Raw genomic sequence first — 27,787 nt, 5'->3', positions numbered from 1 at the left:
GGCCACAAAGGTCCTGGAAAAAAAAATTGCACTGCAACAGAAATCAAATTACAGATAAGGAAGCGGGTGCCAGACTGGAATTTTAAAACAGTGACACATTAATAAATCAACCCCAAATTAATTCATGTCAGTTGAAGCAGGCAGGTGTGCTTGCTTTTTCCCCCCATAATGTACAGTGATGATGAACCAGAGGGTGGCATAAGGCATTGATGTACCAGAGGGTGGCATGGGTGAAACAGCGGGTGGCAGGGGTGAAACAGAGGGTGCTGGGAACCTGTGATGATGAACCAGACGTAGAAACAACATAATCGTGCCCGTTGCGAGCCGACATGTAAGTTCGCAATTGCGAACTGTTACAAAACCCTCGCGAACTGTCAGAAATCCTTGCGAACTGGCAGAAATCCTTGCAAACACAAAAAAAAATCTGCGAGAATTCGCGGATTTTGCGGATTGCGAGTTCGCAAATTCGCAAAATTCGCGAACGCCAGATTCGCAAAATTCGCCCATGCTTAATGTAGAGCTAATTCTTGTTCCTTATGGAACACAGAAGAAACTATTGGATTAAAAAAGGAAGGACTTTAAGGATTACTCTGTCCTCATAAATGTAAGATATGGGGCATAGGAAAGCACCAAGTTCTCAAGTGCATCTGGCAAACGATAAGGACGCCAAAAAAATCAACTTTAGCTGACAGATATTTAAATGCTACAGAGGAAACAGGTTCCAAATTATTCTTCTAAATGACCGTTTGAACTAAGGCCCAATCCCAAGAAGGGCCAGAAGAATTAACAGTCGGTTGTAAATTAGAAAACCTTTTAATAGTAAGGAATTGGACAACTAGGGAATGGCTGTCGATAAGTCTGACCTCAGATCATTAAAGGCTCTAATAACGGTCCACTGCACGCTTAAAGCTCAACCTGCCAACCCTAATTATCCCTAAAATAATCTAAGATCTTTAATGAATCACAAGGTCTAAGTTGCAAACCTTTATAAGAACACAAAGTAGCAAACTGCATCCAACAGTTTTCGTAGGGCTTTATGGTGCAAGAGCCTCTATCCTGTTACAGTGTTCTATAGAGGTTGCTGTGTTATTGTAACTGTTGGAAGCCAACCCATTCAGTCTCCTAACCCCAAAGTGAGAGCATTTTAGGAGTGTGACTGGCAATTGAGCAAAGCTCAAGGGAGATTGAACTTCTGTCAGGATCCAAAGAGGACAGACAGCAAGCTGTAGAATGGTGGTAACACATAGGAATATTATGTGGCCAATTGCTGTTTAGTGCACCCACCACACCAAGCCAGTGGTCTATGATTGACTGAGTGAAATGGAGGGGGGAGAAGAGCGTTGCTGAAGGAGGGAAATAGACCTATCTCTGGAATCTATCATCTGCCACAGATTTATTGGAGCACTGCTTAAACTGAGATAACAGTGGCTAGAGAATGGGATCCTGCAACGTCAATGCTCTGCATGTATATATATTCAACCTCCCATGAAAACATATTTAAACTAGAGATAAGAAAGGAGCCTCAGTCCTCTGCAAAATCTCCTCCTGGGATTAAGTTGGAGATCTTGTCACTTAATGATGATTTATGTATCTCTTGGATTCCTTATTAGCCATTCATACAAGTGCCAGCTACTGTGTAATATAGGGAGCAAAGAACTGCAGCACATTCAGATTGGCATGATGTTAATTCTAATTGGATGTTTGCTGGATCACCAGAAGGGACTGGAGCACCCTCAAGTATCACAAGCAAAACTTATATAATGTCTGCCGGGCAAGTTCACCGTATAATTCATAGGAGATTCTTTATCTGTAACCACTAAGCCAAGATTTCCCTTAGGTGATGGAGCATTTCTAAAACTGTCTCGTAATTCACCAAGACTTTAGATGACGAAGGACCCAGGGAACTTCAAAAAGTATATGTGACATTAACCATTCTCAAATTGGAGTAACTCCTCTCTGCATCAAAATGTATACTGATTCTGGAGCTTTAAAATCCTCTCCTCCGGAAGAAAATCTATCCCACCATCTCTCCTGAATACGTCCCTGTGAAGGTTGACTTCTCCAATAATTGAAGCTGAGTGTTCTCTAGGTTTAGAAGGCATTTATTGTTGTCAAGCAGATTTATTGAATATTCTATTTGGCCTGTGAGAGATGGCATAGCGATGAGCAAGCCATTTGGGTGTTGGTAAACGTGAAGAACTCTAGAATGTAAAAGTGCAACTAAAGGAGCTAACACTTTAGTGAACATTCTAGGAGCTGTGTATAACCCAGAAGGAAGTACCTGTAATTGGAAGTGCTTATCCTTTATTGCAAAACAGAGATACTGTTGATACCCCTTTAGAATCGGGCTGTGATAGTGTGCATACTTCAGATGTAGCAAAATTAAGAAAGCTCCTGGTCAAATGCGAGGAATACTAAAAGGGTGTCATCTTGAAGAGTTTCTTCTGTAAGAACTTGTTTACAGTTCTCAAGTCTAGAATGTGTTGGTATTCCCTATTTAGTGTCTTTATTAGGAATATCACTGAATACATTCCTCTGAACTGAATCCCTTTGAAAAGAATTTCTTGTAAGATTGGCAATGAGGAAAGGCTGCTTTGTACTGGACTCGGAGATAGAAGTCTGTCAATCCTCTAGAAGCTTCAAGCATCTTTCACCCATTGGACCTTCCTGAGTATTAGAAATGGGCTGATAGCCATGCCAGGAGAGGTGCTGGAGGGGTAGAAGAGACCGCATTGTGGAGGTTGTTCTTTTCAGAAAAGAATGCAGGACCGTGCTGTCTGAATTCCTTTGTTAAGAAGCCTAAAGGAATGCTACTTCTTAAGGTGATCATTGTCTATTTATTTGAATTAGGAATTGGAGATGGAATTCCATTTAAATGTAAACGTCTCACAGTTTCAAGTTTGGTAAAGACAATTACTAAAGCGCTCCTCCCCCTTCTTACACTATTTAAAAAAAGACAGTGACTCAACTGTTTCTGAATTACTTCCTTTGTGTGCAAGTAGTTAATCTCTGTCCTGTGCATTGGCTATTTTCGTCTACTTTTTGTTATATCCTGTTTAATGTGCACATGTGTCATACACTTGTCACTGATGGAGCAATTACATTTAACTCTTTGTGAATTTAACTTTTCCTTTTGATAAAAGTACAGTCAAAAGAGCTACTGGAGGTAGTGAAATGTAGGGAAGAGAAGCTCATGGATGGGACAAATAACTAGTCCTGTTTATAGAGAATTATACCTACGTGGGCGCAGAGATGTTCTAAACAGCATCTATTGAATTAATTTACATTTCAAGTTAAAAAGTGCAGCTCCATTTAAGGCAAAATATGGTTGATGTAGATTTTTAGAAGTTCTACAAATACTGTTCTTTATATACTGGTAACAATTTAAGGGATACCAGGTAAAAATCTTTTTAATTTGTATTAATAAATTGTATTAGTATATTTTGTGACAAGTGACCAAAAACGGAGAGCAAAACTCTATCCAGGTCACTCATGCAGAAACATCTGGCTAATTCATTGAGGAGTGGTTAATCCATGACAAATTTACACAATACTCACTGACTATGGCAAATTCAATTGAATTAAAATGCGTATGTGCATTTTTCTTAAGTGGATATCCTCAGAAACTGCAATATATGTGGCTTTCTTAGACCAACATTGGATATCTCTTTTTTACACCATTAAAGATTCTTCAACCATTTTAGGTATTAATGCCTGTGCAGTCACGCTCAAGACGAAATTGAAAGATATTCAGAAAAGCCTTTGCTGATGTTATCTGCAGGCCCTTCATACAGCTAATTCTCCATTTGGCCTACTCATTTTTTAGAAATGTTTGGCTAGCTATTGCCACAGATGCTGTTGGGGGAAAGGTGCATAATCCTTCAATTGTTACAACTTGTTGGTGGTGATTGGGGCCGGCCTTAAGAGAAACAGCAAGTTACACAGCCTCGTTTCATCGACACGGACTACACCACACTTCCTTCACTGAGAAACTCTTTCTAGGTTGTCAGAACTAAAAGGAACTGATGAGTGAGGCACAGCCGATGTGCAGAAGGTGCTACCTATACCCTCCTTAGTTACATGTTCACATTAAACGATCACTCACTTTTAGTATAAGCACATATTTTGTGTTTGTTAAAAGTCTGCACTTTAAATAACCATTTACTACTTCAAATGTGGTGTTCAACTTTGGGCCTAAAGTACTCTTGCCTGACCCATAACCAAGACTCTACTGCACTTGCCCCATGAGCTTTATCTTGTTCTCCAACCTCCTCCGCACTGAGTCTGGAGTTCCGTGCCGGATTAGTTGGATCCAGAAAACCAGCATGTGCCACATGATACACACCCTTACCACCAACGTATCGGCTCTGCAGTTTATCTATTACCCTTTCTGCCATGTAATTCTTCATTTGTGATGTATGCCTTGCAGACCTTTTACTGAACCGCTGGTTCTGAAACTGAGCCTTCAAGAAGCTTACAGACTTTTGTGTGCTATATATAAATGTACAGTTACTTTTTGCTCTTCAGCTGGTGTGGCAGGCACTCTTTGAAACCAGACTTCTTGTGGATGAGTGTTCTTGACCCATACAATACTATATGTTCGAGGCATATGAGCTGCAGATTGTACACTTAGCATTAGATCACCACTAGATCGCTACCTGGTGTTTGGCTCGGATGATTGCATGTTGTTGTCGTCTTGGAAGAAGTCTTTGTAGTCACGAGATAGGTGACTGCTCCCTTGGACGATAGTGCGCATGGGCATTGGCTCCATCCTTAGATTGTTTTTTCCGCCACTGGGTTCAGATGCAACTTTTCCACTCCGTTTCGAAAATCTACGTTTCAAAGACTTAGATGCGCAAAACCTTCTAAAAACAAACTTTAACTTCAATATTCATAGACTCGACTTTATCACTTCGATTCCGGTCGTCGACACTGGCCGTCGGGCCAACCCACATGGTGAGGCCTACTCCTCATGGAAAGGACACCATTCAAAAGATGCCCCGGGGGTGGAGCAAAATTTTCACACAGCGACCATCACAAGGTGTATAACCTGTGTTTATCACCAGAACACGACGAGTCGAGCTGCACAGCTTGTGCGCCCTTTCGATCCAAGAAGACCATTCGAGATCGGAGGTCCCGTCAATGCGACATGCAGAGATCAGCTCCGGAACTGGTGGATATCTTCGACGAAGGTCCATGTGTCCCCTAGGAAGATTCCGATGATCTCCAGATTGTATGTTAATGTTAATGTTAGGGATTTGCTAAAGCGCAACAGCTACCCCAGCAAAGAGGCATCCCGGCGTTGCTAGATAAAAAAAACAGATACTCAAGGACAGTCAGGCAAAGACAGGAGCCTATGGAAGTGAGAAAAGGATGGTTTTAATAGTATCTGAGGCAGACGACTCGGATGACTCCATACCATCAGATCAACGTGTGAGTACGACTGCCCCTACCCCAGCCCCAACGCCTAAACCGAAGGCTAAGGTCAAAACTCTGCCTTCGGGGCCCAGTCGAGACCGAGACATTGCTTCGAAACTCCGCCATCGAGCTTGGCTCAGAAGAAAATATTAAAGCCTTCCGGTAGCTGCATACCGAGGAAACCGCACATGCCGATTCGACCAGCTCCCTCAGCACTGAAACCGAAAGAAGTCCTGGTTCCGAAAAAGACCCAGAAACCGTCGACTCCTAAAGACAATACGGCACCGAAACCAATGAAGCATGTTTCCCACGCTTCCAAGCCGACCAAAACCGCTTCCAGTCCAAAATCTTCAGTGCCAAAACCTACAAAGCCTGCTACCGATGTCTCCAAGCCCTCAAACCAGGCCTCGACGCCGAAAACGATACCTTTGGTACTGAAAACGACACCAAAGAACTATACAACAACTCCTAAGGCTAAAGGCAAGCAGAAAACCGTCCCGGAGCCGAAAAAATCGGCACCGAAAGCAATTTCTGAAGAAGAGCTTTTTAGACCTGATCCTTTGCAAAAGCGGATATACATAGACCCAGAAACAGGACATGTTTCCACCACACCACACAGGAATAGGAAGTCGGATACAGCACCTACACCTCCAGTGCCTGTCAAGAAGAAGGACTCAGCCACATCTCCTATGCACCATTCTTCTCCTTTATCTCCCTCTCCTGCTGTCCCTTTAAACATTTCACCTCAAAATTCTCCTCTTCATTCTCCACAACATACACCTCCACAGGATGCTGATGATGATCAGTATAGCATGGGGGGGAGAGAAAGACCCAGATGACCCTTTTCCCTACCCAACAGGTTCACCAGACCGGGAGTATCCAAACCCACAGGATATACCAGATATTCCTGACCCACATATATATCAATCTAAATCTTCTCCTCCAGAAGACAATAATGTGTTTGGACACTTGATTAATTGGGCTGCCATCTATCACAATGTCACCATGCATTCAGATGAGGCAGAAGAGGACTTTTTACTAGACACTTTTAAACATTCCCAAAAATCTGTGCAAATACTGCCAATGATTAAAGGAGTTATTAAACATGCCCCAGAAGTGTTTAAATATCCTGTACGGGCTAGAATCATAAATCCAAGGATAGAAAAAAAGTACAGAGCAGCTCCTGGAGATCCTGCTTACATTAAGGGACAGCTACCCTTAGACTCCCTAGTACTTTCAAACGCTAGGAAAAGAGCAAATTCACAAACATCAGGAGAAGCACCACCTCCTGATGAAGAATCCAAAATCATAGGTGCGTCAGGGAAAAGAATAGCTGCCCAAGCTAGTAATGCATGGCGCATTGCTAACACACAGGCCCTCCTCACAAGATATGATAGGACTCACTATGATCAGCTAGAGAAGCTATTACAACATCTACCTGATCAATATAAGGCACAAGCAGATGACTTCATACTAGAGGGCAAGCTTATATCTAACGCCTCCATTAAATGCGCACTAGATGTAGCAGACACTGCATCCAGGGCAATAAACAACAGTGTCCTTCTTAGACGTCACACGTGGCTACGCATTTCAGAATTTAAGCAAGAGGTACAGACTACTATCTTAAATCAACCATTCAACCAACACCAGTTGTTTGGTCCAGAAGTAGACACAGCTCTTGAAAAAATGAAAAAAGACACTGACACAGCCAAGTCTATGGGAGCTTTGCAGTCCACCCAAGCAAGAGGCTCCTTTCGTCACTCCTTTTATAGAGGAGGCTCCAAACAAGCTGGAGCAGACAATTCAGCTTCCTTTAAAACTAATACACAAGCATCCTCTAATAAAGGATACATTTTATTGTCTTGGGGGTGACTCAGATACCTGTGGCCGATTCTAGGGCCATTCATTCATTCTGCTCGGCCGAATTTGACGGCGGCCATCTTTGATAGGGCTACATTGACTCGGCGCTCTAGTCTCAGGTATAAAAGCCGAGGCAAAACGCTGCTCTCGAGATAGCTTGACTTTTGCACTGACACCACAGCCGGTTGGCTGCTTAACTTTTAATCTGTGATTTTACCTATTTTACATTGCATTGCACTGTTGTTCCTTTGTGTCCGACCCCCCCCCCCCCGTTTTTCTCATATCAGAGCCAGCATAGACACCCACAATACCCAGGACAGACACACGATCCCTCCCTGGCATTTTGGGGCATTTTATTGTCTTGGGGTGACTCAGATACCTGTAGCCGATTCTAGGGCCATTCATTCATTCTGCTCGGCCGAATTTGACGGCGGCGATCTTTGATAGGGCTACATTGACTCGGCGCTCTAGTCTCAGGTATAAAAACGGTTAGTCATGACTCCGCGCAGCGGACGTGCACAGCGGGTGCGCCTGATTCGCGCCGGAGTCACGCCAGAGTCCAGCCCGTCTGCGCCCGTCTGCGCCCGTCTGCGCACGAACGGGTGCAGGGGCTGGGGCTCCTGGCTGCAGGCTTACGTACACACGGGATGCACTATACCACCTACAGAAGGGAACCCAGTCATTGGATTCTACAACGCTAGCCTTACTAGAAGAACTCTCCATTCGCGGTTCATGCAGCAGTAAGTCCACCTCCCATTCCCATACCCTGAATCTGGCTAGCCTAAACACCAGATCACTGCAGTGCCATAGTCTTGAGATTTTCACCTTACTCCAAGCTGGAGAAATCGATGTTTTCACATTGACTGAGACCTGGCTCGGGGAAAACTCTCTACCAGACATTATAGCAGCAGTCCCATCAGGTTATGACATACACTGGCATAATCGTGCAGGGAATGCCCGTGGGGGTGGAGTAGCTATACTCTTTAAGAAAAACCTAGCTGCAATTAAAATCTTGACAGAAACAGTGGACCTGGCCGACATGCTGGCAGTGAAAATGATGTTTGATAATTTATGTTTAATCATCCTCACTGTCTACTGCCCGCCAAATTCCACCCCGGCCTTTAACGACCTATTTATGGCCAGCATATCGGATATATGCTCACGTTATAAGAATATAGTAGTCACAGGAGACTTTAATCTACACTGGGACAAGGAGAAAAAGGAGCCAGCAGCTAGCTCTTTGGAGACAACAATGTGTTCGCTTGGTTTCAGGCAACTGGTAGACTCTCCTACGCACATAAAGGGCCATATCCTTGACCTGGTCTGGGTGTTGGATCCTAAGATCACCTCAGTAAAAGTTCTCCCTTGTATCTGGTCAGCCCACCACCTGATATATTGCGATGTCCCTATTGGGGCAAAACCTCCACAGCCCCCACCAATAATTAAAAAGACTCGTTAATGGAATAATGTTGATGCACAAACATTGACTTTGTCACTTAGGGAATTCACTCAACCCACGGCGCCAGGCGCCGACATAGACCAAGTAAAAGAACTCAACCTATAGAGACCACCCTCAATTGCAACACTTTTTTGAAATATTTCCTAGAGAAGGTTGAGACTATTTTACAAGAAATAACAAGTACCAGAGTTGGCTCTACTGAACTACATCCTGCTAAAACTCCAGGTGGAATGTACTTGTCTAGTTTTCCCCCGATTGATTAATTGAGCCTAGAAACCTTAATGAGGAAAACAAAGTCAGGCTCTCCAGCCGACCCATGTCCTCCGAGTGTGTTTCGTCTAGCTCGCCTCAGCCTAGAAGAACGCATTCTGTCCATGCTAAATAGGTCATTGAACACGGGGCAGCTGCCAGCTAGCTTTAAAGAGGCCCGAGTGAAGCCCCTAATCAAGAAAGCCGGAGCCGATCCCAAAGTATTAAAAAACTATCGGCCCATCTCCCAGCTTCCATTTCTATCCAAGGTGCTTGAGCAGCATGTTCTGAAGTCCCTGGCTGCGTTCCTGGAGTCTAACCATCTGCTCCATGAGATGCAGGCAGGGTTCCGTGCCCACCATAGCACTGAGTTAGTCATGCTCTCGGTGCTGGACGACCTTAGAGGGTTGGCTGACCGAAAGAAACCAAGCGCCCTGATACTTTTAGACCTATCAGCGGCGTTTGATACTGTCAGCCATACCATACTCCTGGATAGGTTGGCCGGGTTTGGGTTTCGGGGCTCTGCCTACCTCTGGCTGGAATCCTTCCTGTCCGGGCAAACCCAGAGGATTCAGCTGGGAGAGGAGGTATCAGGAGCAGGAGATCTGACATGTGGGGTACCCCAAGGCTCCGCCTTGTCCCCCTTACTGTTCAACCTATACCTGCAACCATTAATAAGCACCTTGGTTGAGATGGGCTGTCGGGTGTTTAACTATGCAGACGACACCCAGTTGTTGCTGAGCATAGATGACACCGTACGGGCCCAGTCGCTGGCACAGGAGATTCTCAGGTACACAGTCAACTGGATGTCCAGGAACCTCCTGAAGATTAACCCCGAGAAAACGGAGGTGTTAATTGTGTCATCCACCTGCTCCCCCTGGTGTGACCTCTACTGGCCCCAGGAATTAGGGCCCACCCCTAAGCCAGCAACCGCGGTCAAAAGTCTTGGCATTAGGATAGATGGCGCCCTCTCAATGACCAATCAAATCTCTGCGGTAGTGGGAACCTGAAACGGCATCGTAAGACAACTGCGCAAACTGGTTCCACTTCTTTCCCAGTCCACGCTCCGCACGATAGTTTCTGCCACCATACTGTGGAGGCTGTACTACGGAAATGCGCTCTACCTGGGCTTACCTAAAGCCTTAACAAACAGACTGCAGGTAGTCTTAAATGATGCGGCAAGACTAATCTTCAGACTTCCAAGGAGATCACATGCATCCCCGCTGTTGCTGAGTCTTCACTGGCTACCAGTGACGCAAAGGTCGGCTTTTAAGAGTTTCTGCATAGCCCACAAGGCTATCTATGGGCAAGCCCCTTCCTATATCAAGGAAAGACTAGTCATCTACAGGCCCGAAAGAAGCCTAAGGTCCTCTGAGGCTCAGTTGCTTGTATGTCCTCGGTTCAGGCTAGCAACAAAAGGAGGGAGATCCTTTTCGGTCCTATTGCCCAAAATGTGGATTGAGCTGCCTGAAGCTCTTCGCAAGGAAGGAAACCTGCTTCGCTTTAGGAAAGCCCTAAAGACAACTCTATTTAGAACAGCGTTGAGCTCAGTATAGATCCAACTCGCCTCCTGTTGCTGCCCGGGCTGTTATGTCATTGCGGTCAAAAGCGCCCTGAGACCTGTCGGTGATTTGGCGCTATATAAACCGACATTAATAATAACAATAACAACTTTAGAGGGGGCTACAGAGGTAATAACAATAAGGGAAGAGGTCGAGGTAACAACAACAATCGATCCTCTTCCACCACTAAACAGTGACTTCCTTCAGCTCCCCCAACAGCATACCACTCCTGTAGGTGGGAGATTAACACAGTTCCTACCTGTCTGGAATTCCATCACAACAGACAAGTGGGTATGACAGATAATCCAGTATGATTACTGCCTAGAGCTTACAGCTACCCCTCCAAACATACCACCCAGACAGCGTCCAATGTCCACAGAACATCTAACGCTGCTCCAACAAGAAGTTCTCTCATTGCTACAAAAAGATGCAATAGTGCTAGTTCCATTGCAACATCAAGGAACAGGGGTCTATTGACTCTATTTTCTAATACCCAAAAAGGACAGAACACTAAGACCAATTCTAGACCTAAGGCCTCTCAATCAGTATATACACTCAGATCATTTTCACATGATCACTTTACAACAAGTGCTCCCATTATTGCAACAAGGTTATTTCCTCACTACACTAGACCTCAAAGACTCCTACTTTCACATTCCCATACATCCTTCTCACAGGAAGTATCTCAGGTTTGTGCTAGAAGGACAACACTATCAATTCAAAGTCCTTCCATTCGGGGTAACAACAGCACCAAGAGTGTTCACAAAGTGCTTAGCAGTAGTAGCAGCACTTCTCAGAAGGCAACATATCCATGTCTTCCCTTACTTAGACGATTGGCTCATAAAGGCCAAGTCATTCAACCAGTGTGTTCAACACACAACTCACACAATTCAGACACTGCACAACTTGGGGTTTACAATAAACCACACCAAGTCATATCTACAGCCCTCTCATGTACATCAATTCCTAGAGGCTACCATACACACCAATACAGCTCTAGCTCATCCCAGTCCAGCCAGGATACAGAGCATTCATGCCTTAGTCACAAGTTTTCAAAACCAACACTCTCTCCCAGCCAGAGTGTTCATGCAACTAATAGGCATGATGGCATCTTGCATTTTTATTGTACCATATGCAAGACTGCAAATGCGTCCATTGCAGGAATGTCTAGCACATCAGTAGAATCAGGCACAAGGACAACTAACAGACCTGGTGTTGGTGGACAGCCACACACATCGCTGTCTGCAGTGGTGGAACACCAAAAACTTGCCCAGAGGGCGGCCGTTCCTCAAGCCTGTTCCACAAATAGTACTGACAACAGACGCATCCCTGACAAGATGGGGAGCACATCTGCTCCACCACACAACTCAGGGAATATGGGCTGCTCAACAAAAGGTGCTTTACATCAATCACCTAGAGTTGCTGACGATTTTCCTGGCACTAAAGTCCTACCAAGTACACATATAGAACAAAGCTGTCTTAATCCGGATGGACAACATGACAGCCATGTACTACATACAGAAACAAGGAGGCACACATTCCCTGCAACTGTCCCAGCTCGCACAAAACATTTGGAGATGGGCCATTCTACAAAAGATATATATGCTTGCTGAACACCTTCCAGGAGTTCACAATCAGATAGCCGATCTGTTAAGTCGACAGACCCAACAGATTCACGAATGGGAACTACATCTGCAAGTTCTTCAACCATTCTTTCACAAGTGGGGTCATCCAGACATAGACCTGTTTGCCACACACGAAAACGCAAAATGCCCAACCTTCGCCACCAGGTTTCCACACCCGTTGTCCAAGGGCAATGTGATATGGATGAACTGGTCAGGCAGATTTGCGTACGCTTTTCCGCCAACCCCACTAATACCAAGAGTGGTACGCAAGCTCAGACAACAGTCTCTCAAACTGATTCTGGTAGCTCCCACATGTGCACGCCAACCGTGGTTCACCACACTGCTAGAACTCTCTCTAGTTTCACACCAAAAACTGTCTCTCACACCATCGATGTTAGCGCAGAACCATGGAGACATCAGGCATCCAGATCCAAATCAACTGAATCTGGCGATCTGGCTCCTGACGTCTTAGAGTTTGGTTACCTTAACCTGCCACCAGACTGTATGGATATCATTAAAGAAACCAGAAGACCTACTACTAGAACTTGCTATGCTGCTAAATGGAAAAGATTTGCCATTTACTGCAATAATAATCAAATTGATCCCTTAGATGCTTCCATCCAAAATATTATGTAACCTTCTACATTTACAAAGATGTAATCTAGCCTATTTATCTATATGTTTACATCTTGCAGCCATTGTCGCATATCTGCAAAACAGACAACATATGTCGTTGTTTAGAGTACCAGCAGTTTAAGCTTATATGGAAGGAATAAGAATTATTCCTCCTAGGCTACCACCCTCTCCAGTGTGGAACCTAAACATTGTTCTTACAAGTCTCATGGGACCCCCTTTTGAACCTTTACACAAATGTGAACTACAATTTCTCATATGGAAAACAGCTTTCCTTGTTGCTATTACCTCTCTTAGAAGAGTTTGTGAAATTCAAGCTTTCCCTATACAAGAACCTTTCTTACAATTAAACCGTAACAAAGTGGTTCTAAGAACTAACCCTAAATTCCTTTCTAAAGTAATTACTCCTTTTCATCTAAACCAATCAGTTGAGTTACCAGTGTTTTTTCAAAACCCAGACTCGGCAGCAGAAAGAGCTGTACACACACTAGATGTCAATAGAGCTCTTCTCTATTACATAGATCGGACCAAATCCTTTAGTAAAACAAAGCAACTGTTTGTAGCTTTCTCTCCACCACATAAAGGCAACCCCATCTCTGAAGCTGGAATTGCAAGGTGGATTGTAAAATGTATACAAATATGCTATCACAAAGCAAAACGTACAGTTCCTCCTAGAGCGCACTCCACACGCCAACTAGGAGCCTCCATGGCTTTCTTAGGAAACATTCCTCTAGAAGACGTATGCAAGGCAGCAACATGGTCTACAACACACACCTTCACTAAACACTATTGTGTTGATGTGCAAGCCAAGCAGCAAGCTGCAGTAGGCCAAGCTGTCCTTAAAACTCTTTTAAACTACTGCAACAGACACAGGTGACCACCGCTAGGGGAGACACTGCTGGACAATCGATGCTAAGTGTACAATCTGCAGCTCATATGCCCGAAACGGAAAATGCTACTTACCAGTATGCATCTGTTCTTGGCATGTAGAGCTGCAGAGTTGTACACGCCCTCCCGCCTCCACAGGACCTGCGCCTGTTCCAGTTTTATCTTAATTAGATATACACGCATGGACATACTTTCTTCTTTCTACTAACTCCATAATTTCCCATCATGGTGAAAAACAATCTAAGGATGGAGTCGATGCCAATGCACACCATTGTTCACAGGAGGAGTCACCTATCGCCTGACTACAAAGACTTCTTCCAAGACGACAACAACATGCAGTCATCCGAGCCCAACACCAGGTAGCGATCTAGTGGCGATCTAATGCTAAGTGTACAACTCTGCAGCTCTACATGCCAAGAACAGATGCATACTGGTAAGTAGCATTTTCCTTCCCCTCCTTCCCCTAAAACAGAGTTTTGAAAGTAGTGGTTTGTTAAGTGTATGTACTTTGTGGGCTCTGGAAATCAGCCCTAGGAATTGTTTTCTTACGCTTATGGATTTTTTTTCTGTTCAACTGCCTCTATTTAACTGTCTTGATAGAAAACTATCAGAGATGTCAGTAAAATACCAGAATTGCTTTCTGCTGAGGGACTTTCTTTTTTTAATTTTTCTGTCAACTGCCTCTATTTAACTTTCTTGATCAAAAACGACCAACAGAGGTCTGTAAAATATCAGAATCACTTTAGCAATCTCTAGATTCCAGTCCATAGAAATTGTCTTCCACAAGCACCCGTAGACAATAATATTTTTTTCAAATCTTGTATTTTCAGTGATATGATCACGGAAGGCCCTGATTTTATATTAAAAACAGAGCTTTGGCCTATTCCATTTCCAGCTGCAAGGCAATATTTCTCTGCATTCGTCCCCATACCTGGCGTGTCATGCAGGTTGGTGCTTACTTTCCCTCCAAGTTAAAGAACAGTAGATATTTCAGCACCCAGGCTATTGTGCTGCATAGCTAAATACATATAATGTCCCAAAGGCGAGACCGATTGCATTGCAAATGTTTGTTCTCAGGAGTGTGGTGTCAACATGTACTACTATCTTGGTACCTGGGTGGTAAGTGCTATCTCTTGTTCAGGGCACCATAAGGTCTGTGCATCAAGTTGCAGCCTTACTTTACGATTGAAGCTGCTGTTGAGAAAATCTGACGGCCCCACCACTGACCTTCATGGCTCTTCCTGATGTAAAGGCATTAAAGTGTGTTTTTCGTCTCCTCCAAAAACAGGTCTCTCTTTCGGAGGGATCTCTATATCTAACTCGGATCACCTCAGAGTAGAGCTTGCATGTAGTTTTGAGCTAATGTCCAGTTCCCAGCTCCAAAGGCTATCCAACATCCTTGCAGAATGTGCTCGAGTCTTCATTGATAAAACTTCTACAATATTACTGTTTACAAGCAGAGAAGTACCTGCCCACTGAGCTGTGTAAGGCAAAAGTGGCAATTTTAATTTGTCCCCATTGCAAAGGCATTTTACTCTTGGCCACACCACTGACGGCATAATGAACTTTTGGCCTGGCAGTCTAGTGAGAAGTACACACTGAATTGATGACTTTACAAATGTGGAAGATCTTTAATGTGGTGCTAATCATACTCAGATTCGTTTTTCTTTTACCTTTGTGAGGGACAAAAATCGAAGTTCTGTGGTGGACACGGTTGATTGGGAACTAGTTCCTTCGTATTTCCTAGGGACCATGTTCCCCAAAGCGATTGATAAATCAATGAAGAGTCAAGAGCGATGCATGATTGTAATAGCACCCAACAAACTCAACTTACTTCTGTTTGGAAGTTGTTTAGATCAAGAAGGCTAGAGCGTTGTCCCTGCCCTCATCTTCACATCTTCACTGTCTGGTTCCTAAGGAGCCTTTTTCTGACATTTAGAGCTGCCTCAAGTCAACATTTGGATCCTCCTGGTTGCCGGAAATAATTCTACTAGGGCATATTCCTCAGATGTTTCCTTATGGCGTTGTCCAGCCAGATGTGAATCATGACTTTTTTTTAACTATGTTTGTATCCAGTTGAAGCAATTCAGTGGAATACCAGACTTGATTTAAGTCCCATTTAGAAACTCTCTGCAGTTGTTGACGTTAGGATGTCATTGTTTTTTCCTTTCTGTCCGATATGGAATTTTAACTGATTGCGCCTGTTGAGGTTAAACAGATGACATCTGAAACTCTCCTCCTTTTATGGAAAGCAGTATGCTTTGGCCATATTTTCAGTGTTGGATGTTTCCTCAAAACAAATGGGGGAATGTTTTGACTAATCTTCTGGAGTGTTGACCCTTGCTGCCTTCAATTAATCTGATTTTCTTTTGGAGACTTTGAATATGTTTGGAAATGGGGGCCGCATGTAGGAATATGTGCACCTTACAATACTGACTCTCACTGACACTTCTTCTATTTTCATGTATTTATTTATAAGGAGTGATTATGCCAGCAACCTGTTGTCAAAGTGTGCAACATAAATCAATAACCAAAATAACCTACCAAAAAACCACAATACATCTATTAATAGATAGAATAAATATAATCTTGACTTGATATTTACAACTAAATACAACACCTAACTGTAACCTATTTATATGAAGTACTCAAAAACGTAATATATTCGTTTTTTTATATACTTTTTTAATTGATCTTTTAATTGAATTGATCAATTTCTGCAGTTTAAGCAAGAAGTGAGGGTTATGCTATAACATTAGCCATACTGACCATTCTTTTACCAAATTAAACTAAATTCCAACTTCCAACTTGGCATAGCCCGTTTAGGTGTTTAGGTTCAGAGGTCCAGCCTAGCATTGTAACAAGGTATTGAGATTGAAAGTTATTAATAGATTTGCTGTTCCTAAGGCATGCAGAGCTTTTTACATGAGTGATAACCCCCAAAATACTTAGAGAGCTCCCTGGAGGCATCAGCTTAAGTTTACGCAAGATTCAGTAAATTATTGTATTTGTGAAATTAGCATACAATTCCGATTGCCCTATTTTGTGCTGCTTGGAGTTTATTTTGGTTATTTTGACTGATATTCAAATATGTGCTTACACACAAAGACTGCTATGTGTATGATCACAGTAAGATGAGTGGTTTTCAGTAGCGGAATAATCGTAAAGAGATTAAATAAATGGGAATGAGATGCTCCATGCGGTTGTACTTATTTGGACTCAAATCCTCTTCATAAGTATATTGCACTCAACACAAGCCTTAATTCGCTTGATGAAAACCTGTGTATTCACTTGATTCGTACCCAAAAGCCAGATCTGAGTGGTGCTTGTATGTAGCCACCAGGGATTGCCATTCATTCCTTTAATTCTCTTTACCTGGATTTTACTAATGAAATATTTGTTGACTAGTCATGAAGGTCTAAGATAATTTAAGCATCAAATATTTAGCAACCTAGACCATGGACCTTATTTAGAGGGGCCAACAGGATCATATAGATGTTGAATAACAAGCGGGTTGCTGCAGTTCAAGCATAGTCCAAGTTCTCCATGTCTCATTGTCCCTATCCACCAGATGAGCCACCAGACATCTACACATTCCACTGTCTGCAAGACTGACTTTGGTATGTTTGGATGGAAGCAAACTGAAGCTTGGTTTTACTAGTGGGTGTGCTGCTGCAAGTGGCCATTTGTACACAGACACCCAAACGTATACATTTGAAAATTATATTGTGCTCTGCAGAAGTCTCCTCTAGTGGTAGTAACACACAACTAGTATGCAATCAGGGACAGTGTGCCTACTAGCTAAAGAATAACTGTGGTGAGTAACTCGTACTATTTTCTGCCTCACAATAGCATTTTCTGTAATAGTAATGATTTCTAGTAGTGTGCTGTTTTTTTTGTAGCATGGCTAGAGGTTGCTCCTCTAGGGGTGTGTGTTGTGCTCTGTTGATCTGTTCTAAAAGGTAACTGAGTTTATTACTCTCCATTCCTGATTTATGACCTAGACCATGTAGAAGTCTCTCTTCTACGAGGTGGTAGACTACAATTACCGTACGCTATGTTATGCCCAGGTCTACCGAAATCACTGTGTGTTGTTTTTGTCCCTTGTATTATGTTTCAATGTCCTGCTGCCTTAAGAACAGCCTACGAAACTTGGCTTCCCTCTTCACTTGTGTTTCTGGGGCGTCTCTCATGGTTTCATATCCCGTTTTGATGTCCTTTGTTCTCCTCCTCTGCCCTCTCTCTATCCTTCCCTCACTCTCTTCCTCTGTCCCTGTTCAGTTTGATTTACTCTCCCATCTTCATCCGGCAGGCAGTGCGTGGCGTTACGTCAGGGCGAGTTCATCTTACACCCCCTATTTACCTCCTCTCTGCGACCCAAAGGACAGTCACTTGCTTGTGGATGGCTGCTATGTTAACAATGTGCCAGGTCAGCATCATGTCCTCCTGCAGCGTCGGCCTCACGGCAATAAAAGTTGGCATGAGAGAGAGAGGGAAGTTTGGTCTGGAAGGATGGCAGTGCCCCCTAAACATTTAAAATGGCTACCTTAGATGACCATCATGAGCCACTTAGGGCTTTGAAAGCTTTTCCACGCATTGACTTGGTTAATAATGCATGTTGCTGTGTGGCTTTCCGGCCAACCCAGTTAACCGATCACTAAGATTCTAAATTGTGTTTTCTTATGATTTGGTCTCTGGTCTATCACTGTTGCTATTGAGGTCCTTCCAGGCCACTTCACGTTGGAGTTTGCACTTCCCTCTCTCCTGTGCTGGGCCATCTATGAATGGCTTCTGATGACACCATGCTCATGTTGGTGTTTTACTTGTCTGAAAGAAACCTGCACATATATGAAAATTAGGTGGTCAGCAAACCTAGCACTAATTGGTGTGAAAATGTGGGTGATCATTTGGGCTTGATTCCCGTACCGTAACATGCACAACGGCAAGTGAGCTTCTCTGCATCTTCACCTATGGTCCACCTCAAATGGGATGAGGCATTTGGATATTTGTGATGTGTTCCTTACAGGATGAGTGCAGATTTAGGGAACATGTTAAGTCAGTTGCCTGAAGTATTTGGATGCAATGTCTCTGGGTGGATTAGCAGTGGGAGGTGAGTGAATGAAGAATTGTGAGTTTCTCTAAGGTCACGTAAGGTGTCTGGAGTTGAGGCGATGAGCCAGATGCTCATTTGGATTTCACTGAAAGAGCCACTTTATTATGGATGTATCTTCTTTCACTACTCTCAATGACATAAAAAAAGACTAAAAACCAAAGGAAATGATGGACGAAGCGTTGACAATACAAGCACTCACCCCCAGTCAACTTATCTGGGTTTAATCCACCACCGTTCTTTAGCCCACTCTGCCACCCCGGTTCAGACATGGCCATATGCAAATCAGTCTGACCCTGTGCCTCATGGGAACAGCCATCATCCCCTTTGGTTTTTCTATTAAAAGAAGACTGTTATTTTATTGCTGATAGTTTACACTCAAAGGGTGTGGAAGGTCAGGATAATAGAGGCAAAGAGCAGCATTCTCTTAACAGTTTAGGTCTTTACGTTCTACAAAGGTCAGATTCCCTATCCTGGCACTACTGCCTATGGACTAGGCTACGGGTCACTAGAATTTTGGTGCACATTTTTATAGACTTAGAAGTCTGCAACCTCTTGACAGAGGCCTTTCTAGTTATGCACTAGTTTTAGTACATGACTAGATTCTGTATATCTGTGTTCTATAGTTGAGATTAATGTGGCCTATTTTGAAATGGTATATTTAGATTGGAAGGTCTACCTCAGTTTTTGTAAAAGAAACAGGGCCTCACTTATTCACATGCCTCACTGTTTTTCTTAATCCCCACCCAATTAAAATCAGTTCTTTAAGTTTATGTCTGACTTGACTTTCATTGTGCAGTGCAGGTTTCTTTGGACAAATGGGTCTCAGGGGAGTGGCCACCTGCTCCTGGTGACCCAAACTTTGCAATATTCTCTGGTGGCCTCATACCGGCTCTCTGGGTTACTCTGTTTGGTCTTTCTCACTGCATTTGTTCCCTCACATGGATAGGCTCATTGTGGCGGTACGTGCGAGCTAGCATGACCCTCTCGGGGTACCTGCCGCCACTCTGTGACCCCAAGGATGGAAATTTGCTAATGGACGGCGGATACATCAACAACCTGCCAGGCAAGTATTCCTCTGCGAGATGGTGTGTGGCCTTATCAAGAATGAGGCCCACGTATTGCCCTGCAATGGCAGAGGAGCTATCCGGGCTTTGCCAATGGGAGCCCCACGTGGTGGGTGGTGGGTGCGGGGGAAGTAGAGGAGATGGTGCCCAGTGGACTAAGAGAATAGTTTGTCAGTCCTTCGAGGCAGGGCTAGAGTGGGAGCCGAATGTCCAACTGTGTACTGTGTGGTTTACCCATCTGGATAAAAGAGTATTGTCCCCTGCTAAATATACCATTTTAAAACTTTTTTATTAGTAAGTTGCTTAATTGTTATTTTTTCCCTGTTTTGCATTTATCCAGATTATTTCTCTTAGTCTTTGCTCTGTGAAAAATAAACAATAAGCTAGCTTTTACCCAGATTTATATATCTGAAAAATAAACAGTTTGTGCTTGGGTATTTGTAGGGTATTGGTGCTGTTTTCAATAGCAATGTGCAACAGTAAATGTTCATACCATATTGTTAAACACCCATTCTGATTTTCATTGACCTTTAGTAGCACTTACACCTGATTGCATTTTAATGTATCCAAGGACTATGAATGTTAGTACTTGTGTGGAAACTGGCATATTATGAGCTCTGGAAATGCCATTTCTGAATACACAGTCAAGGGACTTGAAGGCTTAGTTACTAAAATCAAAATAGATGCTTTCCGTATTTTCCATTTTTACAAATAAATACAGACAAAGGGTAGTGTTCCTTCTGAGTTAATGTGTGGAAATCATTAAAAACGAATCACTGGCTGACTCAAATATGAATCTGCAAGCCCACTGACTGTAACATAACTGGTCTTATTACTTCCCAACATGCTTTTTTCTCTCTTCAAGACAGAGGGAGGTTAGAGGACTGAGTGTACTTGGAAGGATTTAAACAGTGCCCTCGGTTAGAGGTTTTTGCTTTCATGGCATTCTTTGCATCAGGATGTGCGTGTGCACCTTTAATCCTTGGCTCAAAATGAAAATACAGAGTTGAGCTAGGGGAGACCCCAAACTGGTCCCAATACACACATGCCTCTCTGGAACATTATTTTTTTAATTTAAAGCAATGCACTTTGAGTCTAGTGATCTCCTGATAGGTCACTACCAGAGTACCAACCTGGCTTTTAAAAAGGTGCATACTGCCAGGATGGTACACTTGCATCTGGAGCGATCATGTTTTCAAACGTCCATGTTCTATTGATAACTGACTTTATAAGTATGGTCTGTAACATATATGTGTGAACAGGGAGCCTCCTTTGTAGGCTGGTGCCCAGCCGTTAGATTTTACTATGCGCTGTACCGGGAGTCCGAATATTTGTTGAATACCAAGAGTGAGTTAAAGGAGGATGGTGCTCTAATGGATATTGGATATAGTTTGCACTGTTTTCTCTTTTGCAGTATCTCTGGAATGAACAACAGATTACTGCTTGCGCCCTTGTAGTTTGAAGTGATGTAACTGAACTTCTTTCCACAGATGGGGCCTTTCCCTAGGCCAAGACAGAACCTGATGATGCTGAGTAATTTAAGAGGGTGTGCTCCAGGCTGGATTGCCAGATTAATAAATGACTATTGAGTTGGTGGAATGACAACCATTCTGGATTGCTAACCTCTCTGTTCCATGCACCACTTTATGTTGGTGTCCTTGCTTCTGGAATAAGAGATCTTTGTCTTAATCTCCTTCTTGATTTAGGGTTGTGGATGGCTCGCTCTTAATGCAGAAGTGGTGCAATGGAGGTTAAATGATTGTTGTCAGTGTTCAGGGATTCAGTAGCCGCCTCAGGCAATGCAATTTCCAAGTTGCAATCGGGACCAGTGTGACAAGACAAACACATTTAAACACGCAATACCTTTGTGTGCCAACCAAAATGAACACCAGAAGAAAACACTCTCAGCTCAGTAGTATCAACCTCACCTCTGAAAACACCTTGCTCTTTGATGATCTGATCATCTGCTTTGAAGGTTTTCCAGAAACCCTTTGTGTAATCTGTCATTCGAGGTAGAAACGGTGCAGGACTCAGTGATTTATAAGAGGTTGTTTCTCTGTGTCACTGTAATCGCCCCCCTCCCCCAACTCCTGACTGCCTTGACAAGGAGCTTTACAAAGGTTCATTGTGACATAATCTTGCAGAACTCAGAATGGCCACATGTTTGGTTTCATACTAAGTCAGACACCTTTCTAAACAGAATTATTTTGTACTCCCACATAGACCCTGATCTCTTAGAAGTGCATATTTTCTGCCATTAAGTAACATGTCTACTGCCTCCACTCCACTGGTATTTAGTTAACTGTATCAAACGTGGCTTGCCAAATATTCCATGAGAGGATGATTAAGCTAATCACCTCCACCCAACTGCTCGGCAGTAGAACCAAAGGGCTTCAGCAAGGTTAAGAGGAAAGTCCAGGACGTCTGGATTTGGGTATTTACAGAAGTGAAGGTTTTTCTCTGCATTAGCTCTGGGCAGAAGAGTAGCCAAAGACAACCAGAAGTCCATGCAGAGGAATTGCCTAAAGATTCCAGTTTTGTCACAGATTGATTCAGGGAGGCTAGTAGTAAGGGTGGATAGTTGAATTGAATGTCAAAACATGGAAACTAAAGAAGTTCCCATTAGATGTTCACATAGGTTCATTTAATTAATTGTGACATTCCATTAACCATGACCTATTAATCAGCCTTTCTTCATGAAATCAGATAGCTTTCTTGAGCCTCTGTGTTGTGGCTTCAGGTATTCATTCTATATCAGACATCCATAGACAAGGTTTTGCATCCATCTAAACACAAGGAATTCTTGATAAGATGACAAATGACCTGTGGTTAAAAGAGAGAGCTACTCTAGCTGTATCCATCTAAGTTTCCAGTCATGCTCAGGTGGCCTGTGCTCACTCTTCTAAAGCGTATTCCTTTCTCAGTTATCACAATTAATCTGGCTTTGTAGCATAAGGCCAGCGAGGTTTTAGAATACACAGCAATAATAGACAATACTTAATGATAGTATATATATTTACATTTAAGTTTTCTTTTTTACAAGTTCTCTACACAGGTTTACTAAAAAAAAAACTTGCATTACTATCCGGAAGCTACTAGTTTGTCTGTCATTATCAAATTTCCTTATATGTTAAAGGTCATATAAGGCTAACTTTGTCTCATGGTAATCAGGGAAGGGGAAGAACTATTGGTCCAAGCGTGCAGTTTAACATTCAATATATTCCTTCCAGAAAAATACTTGCCACTTCAACAGGGAGTGAATGTGCAATCTTAATAGAAGGTAAGTCCTAGTGCAAGGCTACAAAGACACGCGGGTACACAATAGAAATCAAGGAGCAACACCATTAAAAAGCCCCACACTGGGCATGACTTCCTTCCCAAATCCCTAAAAAGTGTCTCTTTTTTACTATAGTAAGAGTCGTTGCACAAACAATGTTTATTTTCATGTACCACCTTTAGGAAATAGGCAGGACAAATACTTGGCGTATTTATACTATTTGGGATTTCCAAGCTGACGTGTGTCCCCTCGGATATACTATTCACACTAAAAGCAGGATTAAAGCACATTTCCCTAGCTGGCTTGTAATGCTTTTTTAATGGCATTTTACACTGTCTTGGTCCTTCCCCCTTTGAGAAACCAGTTATTTGCCTCCTTCCAAGTCGCATCATTCCTTTGAGGAATCTCAGCCTTATTTGAAGGCAGAAGGAGAGCTCCCTTTGGGTTAGTTCTTTTTGTGTTTTTTCCGAAGAACATCCAGGTCTCAAGCCACTTAGCTGCACTCCTGTTACTGAGCATTAATTTAAATTAAATGGATCTAAATAGGTATTTGTAAGTTCAAACTCTTACAAGAGCTTCATTTACTAAATTCCATCTTTAGGACAGTGTTCGCCACCGAGTGATACTGGTTTATTTTAAAGGCATTTGGCCGGAGATTTACGGGGATTATAAACTAATCCTCCAGTAACTTTCTCTGTCCCTAATGAGACCAAACTGTGTGCATATGACAAAGTGAGAACATCTATAACGGATTCAGTAGAGGAGCTGCCCACTCTTTGCAAAGGTGTCTCTCATTATCACATACTGTCCAAAAAAAAACATGGGGCCAAAAACATACCGTATCCCATCTTTGCATGTTTACAGATCCCTTTTTGAGGGCTTTTTATTTGGCAGGAGTACCCAAGGCTTCCAAAGTACGTCGCCACTAAATGTCCCTTCGTTATTATTTGGACCATAGCGATATTGGATTTAAACACAGAATCAGAGTTTAAAATAAAGAAAAGTTAAGATACTGTTTAAGATGGGTTCTGGCCTCTGTCCACAAATTGGACATGGAAAGAATGCTGCTTCTGCTATAACAAGGTCCAATGGATCAAAAAGCTACTTAAGAGACCTGCTAATTTGAGCTCTCCTTGGGTGTTTTAGTGAAGTGGAATGACACTGATTCTGTTTTGAAATGAAAATGTAGATCAGTGACTTGAGATCACAGATTTTCTCCTCAGTATGTTTCTAAAGTGAACCCATTAGGGCTTTATCGGAACACGTTTGTGCAAAACAAAGGCTTTGCTCAATATGTTGTTACTGTATGCTACAATCACCTGGCATCTTTGGTGATCATAGCCTAAACCTCGTCCTTGTACATCTTCAACTCCACCCACGTGTTCATTTGTTCATCTTGATAGATCATGTTGTGGATGTCAAAGGCCCTTTTGTCTTTGGCCATATGGTTTTATTCATTAGAGATACATTCTAGTTAATCTCTTTGCTTGCCTTTTCAGTGAACCATAGTCTTTTCAGACCTGCTCAATCTATTAGTTGGACATTGGAGGCTGGACAATGACCCTAGAAAGAAGTGCCTTATTTTAATGATAAAACTCCAGCAGAGGTAACTGATCACACTCAACTCTGGAGTGTCAGCCAAGCTCTCGACTTGGCAACAGTCGATTCCTTTTAAATTTGATCTGTGTACTGAGCCGGACAGCAACGCTTCCCTTTTGCAGTACTACTTAAGATTCCGAGCAGATCATCAATAATATCTCTTTACGTGAAGTTGATGATCATTAGCCAAGACATCTGCTAGGTGTTAATATTCTTACTTTTCAATATCAGACCTAACCTGAATCAGCATCGCATCTAGTTCACCTTGAACCATCCTAGCCTTTATCAGCATCCACCTGCTCAGCTTTCCTTTACTGAGGTCTTGCATTTGACAGTCAATGTTCTTATGATTTAAGCATTTAAAAATTATTGAGACAAGTGATGGATCACATAGCACTGGGTGTGGCAACAGGCGTTGTTTTTTCTTCGTCTCATCCACAGGGATACAGTGGTTATAGGGTGTTCATAAATATGAATAAATACTGGCCAGTCAGGCTGAAGAGTCACAATAGATACGAACAGTAGTATGTCTGTTTTGGAAACTTTAACTCCAATGATTCATCGAGACAGTGTGCAGTCCTTTTGGGTGTGATTGCTATTTAGCGAGGAACCTTTTCTACTCAGGGCTTGTTAGCAATGACTGGCCAGGTGCAGGTGGTAGGAAGCATCAGTGAAATCAAAATGGCTTACATTGCAGAATACACCAGCATGAATTGCATTGTAGAGATACACTTAGCCACCGGGACAAGGAAGTCTTCTGTGTAGGAATTATGAAATATAAATCTAAACTCTCAGTTCCACACAAGTGCCAGAAGGCTACTGCTCCTGGCCCGTTAACTGCCATAAATTGACAGTTCCGAGAAAGCTGTGAAGTTCCACTGCTATGCTCTGCACAAAAAACGAAATGTTATATTTTTAATTTGCTGAAACATGTTTTACTCTACCTGAGGATGGGTTTAGTATCAAAAACGATTACAAGAGATGAGAAAAACCTTTCCAGTTGTTGGACATCGCTCAAGCTGCCTCTAATTACGGACATTACGATGAACTTCATTGAATTATTTTTTCCATTTTGGCTAAAGTACCCAACCTACCTACCTATGAAAAAGAGTCTCCCTTTTAAAGACAGCCTACTATTCCTCCTGGATGTCACAATTTTTTAAGGACTCATGGCATATAGTAGGCTCTGCTGTAGAGGTAGGCCTGTCCCATTAACTCAGCCGGTCAGTAATACATGATACAAAAAAATACATGGGAAATCCCACCTTCACTACATTGATTGTTTAGAATCAGGTTCAACGCCAGGTTCCCCAGAAAATAAACAGTGGTCATTGAAAGCTCTTAAAGAATGGTCATGATACTCTAGTGAAAAACTTTTTTTCTGCTGACGTTTAGGCCTTAGGATCTTCTTTTTCACTGCTTGCGGACTACCATAACACAAGTTTGCTGCCGGAGACCATTCCCATTTGCTGTCTTCGTAGGAAGGATTATATATTTGCAAGTAAACTGCACAGTTCTGTGTGCCCATTTTTAAGGCTTGCGTTCTTAGATGTTCCCTGGGCTTCACTCGCTCTTTAATGCTATGTCAGCCTTCTGGTTTGCTTATATTTGTGCATGGCATACAAGGTGATTGGATTGACAAAGGGGGGTTCCCAGAATGCAACGCTCCTGAACAGTTTCTACATTTGTGCATGTTGAGTGTTTTACTGAACACGGATCCTTTCTTTGCTGTTTTTTAGGGTGGGGTAGGGGGGACTTTCAGGAAGCTTGTTAGATTTTCCTCCTGATTATGTAATTTTCCATTTCCACCCCAAACTCCAGCTGACATCGCTCGCAACATGGGTGCCAAAACGGTCATCGCCATTGATGTGGGAAGCCAAGACGAAACAGACCTCTGTAACTATGGTGACAGTCTTTCGGGGTGGTGGCTGCTTTGGAAACGGTTGAACCCATGGGCAGAGAAAGTGAAAGTAAGTCCTGTACACTTTTCTTCGAGTTCAGTGAAATTCGAGCTTTGGACTGGATTTGAACCCCTTTTACATTGTTTAGTAATTGCTTTTTGTTCAATAGTAGACCTGTAGAGCAAGACATAAAAGCTACGCTGGCTTCCTGATTGTCACCTGGCATTTTTGTTTAAAGTTCAGCATAGAGAAGGCAATGTGTACTACTTAGTAAAAATCAAGAGGTATATCTGGAAGCGTGCCAGCATATTCCAAAAGCATAGATGCGGAAGGGAATCCAGCTGGTGCTCGACACTACACAAGGCCAACATGCAGGTGTTAATCATAGGCAGATTTATTGAATGGGCACCAAACCTATCACTAGTTTGTGAAAATAATAATTCTTACTATTACAGAACTAAATGCCCCATTTAAATGTCTAGCTTTACTGCGATATTTTTTTTAAATTCAAAAAACCTTTGCATTTTAGTACTTTTAACACACTTAGTTCAGTAAGATATGTTACCAAAAGCATCTGTTTACATCAGATTAGGAGGTAGTATATCCAAGATATCATTGGCTATCAAGGTGAACAAGTAAAAATAAAGCAAGCTGGCTTGGCAATCATTAGGAACTAAACATAAACCTTAGGATGGGGCAAAGGGAGAGGGGAAATGGGGGAAACGCCTAGATAATAGCAGTCAAGCTATTCTCCGATTACTCAGAGAACTAGTGACAGAGATGTACCTTCTCCAAGAAACACACCTCATGCCTCTGGACTGTACTAGGCTTGGGTCTAAATGGTTCTCACACCAGTACTTCTCTAGCACTAGAATGAAGCCAAAGAGGTGGCAGTGCTCCTTGAGCGTGCCTTTTGGTCACCTTGGTGAAAGACTATGCTCAAGGCCTGTGGCTACTGCTGAAGCTGAGTGGGGGGTTTGCCTTCACTGACCCTTATGAATCTCTGTCCACCAAACACTAGCCAAAGCAACTTTCCCAAAGAATCGATTGCACAGGCCCTAATGGATGGAGACAAAGACATTATCATAGGGGAGACCTAAATGCGGTCATGGACAGAACGCAGGACAGCTTGTTGATAA

At 42.8% G+C, this 27,787-nt stretch overlaps 1 protein-coding gene across 3 annotated transcripts in view; it reads left to right on the top strand.

Annotated features, from left to right (window-relative positions):
• The window catches only part of PNPLA6 (patatin like domain 6, lysophospholipase), a 354,753-nt gene that overhangs the window by 299,807 nt on the left and 27,159 nt on the right, over positions 1-27,787 (top strand). Inside the window, exons 30-31 of one of the 3 annotated variants that reach the window (XM_086960584.1) lie at positions 19,754-19,870; positions 26,569-26,717. In XM_086960584.1, the coding sequence (XP_086816710.1) occupies positions 19,754-19,870; positions 26,569-26,717 (266 nt within the window). Of the gene's footprint in view, positions 1-18,006; positions 18,124-19,753; positions 19,871-26,568; positions 26,718-27,787 lie in introns of all 3 variants that reach the window. The other 2 variants (XM_086960592.1, XM_086960602.1) reach the window with 2 other exon arrangements.

Source organism: Lissotriton vulgaris, chromosome 1_1 (genome assembly GCF_964263255.1).
Source record: "Lissotriton vulgaris chromosome 1_1, aLisVul1.2, whole genome shotgun sequence".
In the NCBI taxonomy this organism is placed as follows: domain Eukaryota; kingdom Metazoa; phylum Chordata; class Amphibia; order Caudata; family Salamandridae; genus Lissotriton; species Lissotriton vulgaris.
Note: the sequence above shows the minus strand (reverse complement) of the source record. Positions and strands in the feature narration are given on the sequence as shown.